At 40.4% G+C, this 6,402-nt stretch overlaps 1 protein-coding gene across 1 annotated transcript in view; it reads right to left on the bottom strand.

The window, feature by feature from the left end:
• Zmym4 (zinc finger MYM-type containing 4) overlaps positions 1-6,402 on the bottom strand; it is a 127,087-nt gene that overhangs the window by 9,773 nt on the left and 110,912 nt on the right. The window contains exons 27-28 of the mRNA XM_013348319.2: positions 2,996-3,107; positions 1,351-1,599 (exon numbers count right to left, since the gene is read on the bottom strand). Of these exons, the coding sequence (XP_013203773.1) occupies positions 1,351-1,599; positions 2,996-3,107 (361 nt within the window). The remainder of the gene's footprint in view (positions 1-1,350; positions 1,600-2,995; positions 3,108-6,402) is intronic.

The raw sequence follows: 6,402 nt of genomic DNA, 5'->3' as shown, positions 1-6,402 counted from the left end.
TAACTTAAAAGACAAAGTTGAACATAATATCAACTTTTTTTTTCTTTTTCTTTTTTTGGCTTTTCGAGACAGGGTTTCTCTGTAGCTTTTGGTGCCTGTCCTGGAACTAGCTCTGTAGACCAGGCTGGCCTCGAACTCACAGAGATCCGCCTGCCTCTGCCTCCTGAGTGGTGGGATTAAAGGCCTACACCACCACCACCTGGCTAATATGAATGTTGTTAAGCACCCAACCAAAAGAGGCAATATTAACTGACTGCCTCTCATTCATCCAGCTAATATCACCTATGAATACAAAGCAGACCTTCAGGAGGAAAAAGAGGTCTACAATCCCATCCCCTAGGAAGCTGAGAAAATTGTATTGCTTCAGGGTAGAGGCCACCTTGGGATATACAACTGAGTTCTAGTCCAGCCTGGGATACAAAGTGAGATGCTGTCTCAAAAAAGCAAAAACAAAACAGAACTACAAAGTGGATCACATAAGCATCAAGCTAAAGCCAAGAGACAGACTCCAGGTGAAAAGGACAATTGAAGACAAGCTAATATGAATAGGGTACATGGAACAACTATCAGTAGATTTTTCACATTTCAAGTACGTATTTTATTCTTAAAAGTAACACAACTTGAAGAACTTGATATTGAAAAAACTAAGGGATTTGTTTGTGTATATATGTGATGCATGAGCATGATGGCTTATTGCTGTAAAGACAGCACTCAGATGACTGACTAAAGAGGATTTTGAGGTCAAGGTTAGCCTGAGCTATTACATAGTAAGATAAGGCTCAAAAAGACTAAAACCAAACACAGAAAGTTTAATTTCTAGTTCTAGAATAACAGCATTATTTTTCAGACATTAAAGACAAAGAGTTACTTTGTCTGTTTTTGAAACACATGATCATAATCTACTTACTGGAAATGTCACTGCTCACCCAAGCCTACCATAGGTAAAAGCAGTCTACTTTAGGCCTGCTTCTAAGTTCCTTTAGAATTTTAGAACTGACTAAAAGATGCTAATTAAAACAGGACATTCCAGTCAAAATCAAAATCCCAACAAATTAAATGCTAAGCAAGTTTCCTTTGATTAGTGATTGCTGACTGGCAAATCAGTGACCTCTTCTAAGTAGGTTACTTGGGATTTACCCAATTAAATCAGGAGGCTTTACTCGGTTACATCAAATTTCTAACGTAAAGACAATAAAAACACACGGAGGCAGAGTCCTCTCATTCTGAAAGCTTATAACCTACTTGAAAACAGAGAAAAATATTGAAATGTTATAAGCAAGTTTTGGCCCTCCATGACTAGAATGAACTATCTTAGCATTTCCAACAGAACTCTCATCTCCAGCTACACACCTGGCTCTGACTCTTGCTTCTGTGAAGGTGGGAAGAATCTCAGGTATGTCATCTTGGTGCTGTACTTCAGAGTCCTGGTCCGTCTCATCACGTGAGCAAAAGAAAGCTTCAAGTGCTCAGTAACATTCTTTAGTTGGAAGTATTTGGTATTGAAAAAAAGGAGGGTGTTTAACAGGACAATTGGCGAATAAGCACCCAGCTGTTTGCATTCCCACAAATGCTCTTCTTCAATGCGAGAGAACATGTAACCTAGACAGGATGGGAAGAACAAAAGTATGTGACCTCTCAAATTCCACGGAAGGAGCATTGCTCTCTCCCACCACTCCTTGCATCAGGAAGAACAAGACAGGGGACTCCAACTTGACAGACTCAAGCACTGCCCTGTGAGCAGTGGTTTCCATTCCTCAGAAGGCCACCTGCTTGGAACAACTTTTTGTTGCAGAAAGAGCCAGACACAGTTTTATTTACAGACATATTCCAATCTCATTCAATTTCCCTATCACAAAATATTTTCTTTAAAGTTTATAATCATTTAAAACCCCAAAACACTTTTAGCTCAGACAACAGAAACAGGACACAGGCCAGATCTGCTCCACGGGAAGTTAACCAGTTCTTGCCCAGACCATCAAGCTTACCATTTGCCAGTTCCATGTGTTTAGTTACTAGGGAGGAACAAGTGACTCCCTCCCTCCCATGCTCCCTCACCCCCGCCCCCCTCGCTCTCTCTCTCTCTCTCTCTCTCTCTCTCTCTCTCTCTCTCTCTCTCTCTTGGTTTTTCTGTAGCTTTGGAGTCTGTCCTGGAACTTGCTCTTGCTGACCAGGCTGGCCTAGAACTCACGGAGATCCGCCTGCCTCTGCCTCCCGAGTGCTGGGATTAAAGGTGTGCGCCGCCACCATCTGGCTTCCCTCTCATTCCTAACTACATTAACAGCTATGTTCCGTGGGACCGACTGGAATCTGTATGTATGAGAAGCAAGGTCTTAAGAAACTGTACTAATCCTTGTACCTGGCTCTCCATGTCCCTTAAATTCAGCTCTAATGCAATGCTCTTTCCTGAACTCTCTTTACTGCTGCTTCCATATTCTTTTCTTGGAAGATCATCCCTGAATGTGACTTTACTACTTCCAAATCTATGCTATAAGTCTCCTCTCTATTATTCATCATGTAGCTCAGAATGATACAGAGGGGCTTCAGAGCTCAACAGAAAGCACACATTGGCTGTTACTCTAACTCATCCAGTCAGAGCCTGAGTGAACCACAGGCTTCTCTAATGACACCAGGTTAAAGAATTCATGGATAAGAACAAGCAAAGACGTTCAGCACACACTGACAAAGATCATTTGTGCATGGATAAATCAATAGCAACTAGCTTATTGACTCTACCAGACAAAACCATTCTAGAAACATAAGTATAACAATGTACATTTTTTTTCAGGTGTTAGTATCTCTATGTATACTGTTTGTTACTTTATAGTAACTGTTCACAGTGTATTTTACTAAAATGCTCCACAATAGATTAATCTAAAACAATCTCAACAACTCAACTGTATTACATCAGGACAGATTATATAGCAATATATGAAAATATTTTAAAAAGCAATTTATAAAAGTAGACCATAAAAATAATTAAAAACAATTCCCTTACCATTAGGAAGTATTGTAGGCTCCCATATTTTCAAGAGTTTGGTAAGTTCAATCATAAATCTGGAATAGGGCTCCGTAAAAATGTTATCTATTCTACCATTTTCAAACAGGTACTAAAAGATAAAAGAATTAACACATACTGGTATAAAGAAAGCTCAAGATTAGAAAACATCATAAGAAATGGTTTCCCTTAAGGTCTGCCTTTGTAATGGATTATCCCACACAGCTTCTAAGCATTTTACTGTAGGTTAAAATACTAGGATTCAAGTCCAATGCTCTGTCATGGAAACTGGTCATTGTCCTTGGCACTGAATTTGCAAAAAAGTGTGGGTGCTACAGAACAAATACTAAAAACAAGAACCTGGAGCAGCAGGTAAGATCACTTACTGTTCTTTCAGTGGACCCAGATTCTGTTCCCAGAACCCATTCAGCAGCTCACAATCATCAACTGTACTACAGTTCCAAGGGATCCAACGTCTTCTGACCTCTGTGGAGTCATACCCAGGTGCGCGCACGCACACGCGCGCACACACACACATACACACAAATACACATAAATGAGTAAACTTCCCAAATAAGAACCCTTTACTCTTGATGAAACTGACCCAACTCTCCTCTCCTGACATGCACCATGCTTGCAAATGTCCTCACAGAGCTCTGTCTGGCATTCTACTTAAACAAACTTTCTCTTGAAACAAATCAAACTCAAATTTAAGACCTTACTGAGGTGGGGGAAGGGGCTGGTGCACACTGGAGAGCTGCTCTTCCAGAGAAGAGTTCAACTTTTAGCACTCACATGGTGACTCACAACTGTCTGTGATTCCAGTTCCAGGAAATCGGACACCTTCTTTTGTCTTCCCTGGGTACCACACATAGACATGGTGCATAGATATTTATGTAGACAAAATACCCAAATACATTAAAAAAAAAAACAAAAACAACTTATGGGGGTGTGCTAGAGAGATGGCTGGCTTCTCTTGCAGAGAACCTAGTACCCACATAGTGGCTAACAGCTGTAACTCCAGTTCCAGGGGATCTGAAACTCCTGTCTGTCCCCCATGGACATACTTCATGCACATGGGATACAGTCATACATGTAAGTAAAAAATAAATAAAAAAACCTCATATACATAAAATACAAATGAATAATCTTTAACAAAAAAACAAAACAACACCAAAAACTACATGGGACCTTTCAACCACAGTTCTCAACATTTGACCCACACTTTGAAAAAATTTTTTGGGGTGGGGAGTGGACTGATGGGGGACAGGGTCTCTCAAATAGCTTTGGCTAATCTATAATTCACGGGAAACTCACAGAGCTCTATCTGCCTCCTAGGGCTGGGATTTAAGGTGTGTGCCAGTAAACCCAACCTGAAAGGGTCAATTATTAAGAATATCACAGAATAAAAAATAAAGAAATGCTTGGATAACACACAGTCAAAACAATACTCTGGCCAGCCCTTAATCCTAGCACCTGGGAGGCAGAGGCAGGCAGATCTTTGTGAGTTCAAGGCCAGCCTGGTCTAAAAGATCTAGTTCAAGGACAGGCTCCAAAGTTACAGAGAAACCCTGTCTCAAACAAACAAACAAACAAAACAAAAACCATACAGAGGGACTGGAGAGATGGCTCAGCAGTTAAGACCACCAACTGTTCTTTCAGAGGTCCTGAGTTCAATTCCCAGCAACCACATGGTGGCTCACAGACATAGGTGCCCTCTTATGGTATGCTGTCATGCAAGCAAATAGAGCAGCACTCATATACATAAATAAATCTTAAAATAATGTCATAAAGAATAAAATACTTGGACTAGAGAACAGATCAGCAGTTAAAGAGCATATGCTGTTCTTGAAAAAGACAGTTTGGTTTGATACCCAGTTCTGTTCCCTCCACTAGGGGCGGGGAGCAAGAAGGAGGGGGATGTGTGTTTACAACCCCCTATATATAACTAAAGCTTCAGTACTCTCCAAAGCTATCTTCTGGCCTCCATGGGCATTAACCTCAGAGGCACAGCCATCCTTAGATAAATATATGTACATACAACTAAAAATAAAAACTGTTAAAAAAAAGAAAGAAAACAAAACTAGGGAAGATTTAAATCAAACTATAAGCTGTAACTGAAGGTAAAAATTACAGAAGACCTAGGTAAATGGAAAGATATTAGAAGACTTAAATTGGTCAGATAACAAGATTCTCCAAATAATTTGTGCATGCAACATAACCTTTCTACCAAGGCATTACATGATACTCCATTAATATACAATTATTATGTCTTAATGCATGAAATTTAGTGAACTGTGATGACTGTTTATAAAGCACATGCTATGCAAGCAGCACCTCAGTTTGTTCCTAGAGTCATAGCAGGCTTAAGCTAGATATGTAAACCAGGCTGGTCACCAACTCACATGATCCTTTCTGCCTTGTTTAAAAAAAAAAAACAAAATGCTAGGCAGTGGCACTTTAATCTGAGCACTTGTGAGGTAGAGGAAGGCAGATCTCCGTGATTTTGAAAACAAGCTTGAATTCAGGAACAAGTTGCAAAATATATGTTTTATGGACCCATTTTGCTAAATAAAAAACAAAGTAAAACAGGGATGAGGAGATGGCGCAAGAACACATGCTGTATAAGCATAAAGACCTGAGTTTAAATACCCAGCACCCAAGTATAAGCTTTTGCATGGCCAGGTGTGACTGAAACCCCAGAACTGGAGTGTGGAGTCAGGTAGACCCCTGGAATTTGACAAGTCAGACTAACTGAAAGAGCAAGCTTCAGGTTCAGTGAGATACCCTGCCTCAAAAGAATGAAGCAAAGTGATACAGATACCTGACATCCAGGGCATGCAGGTGTACCCACATACACATGTACACACATGTACTTATCTCCCTTTCTCAGACAGAGGTACAGACACACACAGCAAACAAAGCAAAAATATTAACAAAGAGCTGGAGATATTGGCTTAGCAATTAAGAGTACATGATATTCTTGCAACAGACATGGATTCTATTCCCAGTACCTAAATAGAAGCTCACAACTGTCTATAACTCCAGTTCCAGGGGGATTTACCCCCCCCCTTCTAATGTCTGAGTGTACAAGGCATGCACATGGAGATAGACATGTGGGTACTAGGAATCACATGCAGTTCCTCTGGAGGAGGAGCCAGTGTGTTAACAGCTGAGTCATTCTCCAGACCACAAGATACTTTCCATTGTTTATTTGAGACAGGTTTCTCTATGTAGTCCTGGTCCTGAAGCTAGTTCTAGACCTGGAACTCAGGGATCTTGCCTCTGCCTCCTGAGTGCTGGGATGACAAGTGTGTCCTAGTCAACTTAGTACTTACTTTTGAAAGTAAAAAACAAAACAAAAAATCCCACCTTGCTTAAGAGACAACCATTGCTCACATTTCTTT

This window comes from Microtus ochrogaster, chromosome 10 (assembly GCF_000317375.1).
Source record: "Microtus ochrogaster isolate Prairie Vole_2 chromosome 10, MicOch1.0, whole genome shotgun sequence".
Taxonomy (NCBI): domain Eukaryota; kingdom Metazoa; phylum Chordata; class Mammalia; order Rodentia; family Cricetidae; genus Microtus; species Microtus ochrogaster.
The sequence above is the reverse complement of the archived record's forward strand: the minus strand, read 5'-3'. Positions and strand labels throughout refer to the sequence as shown.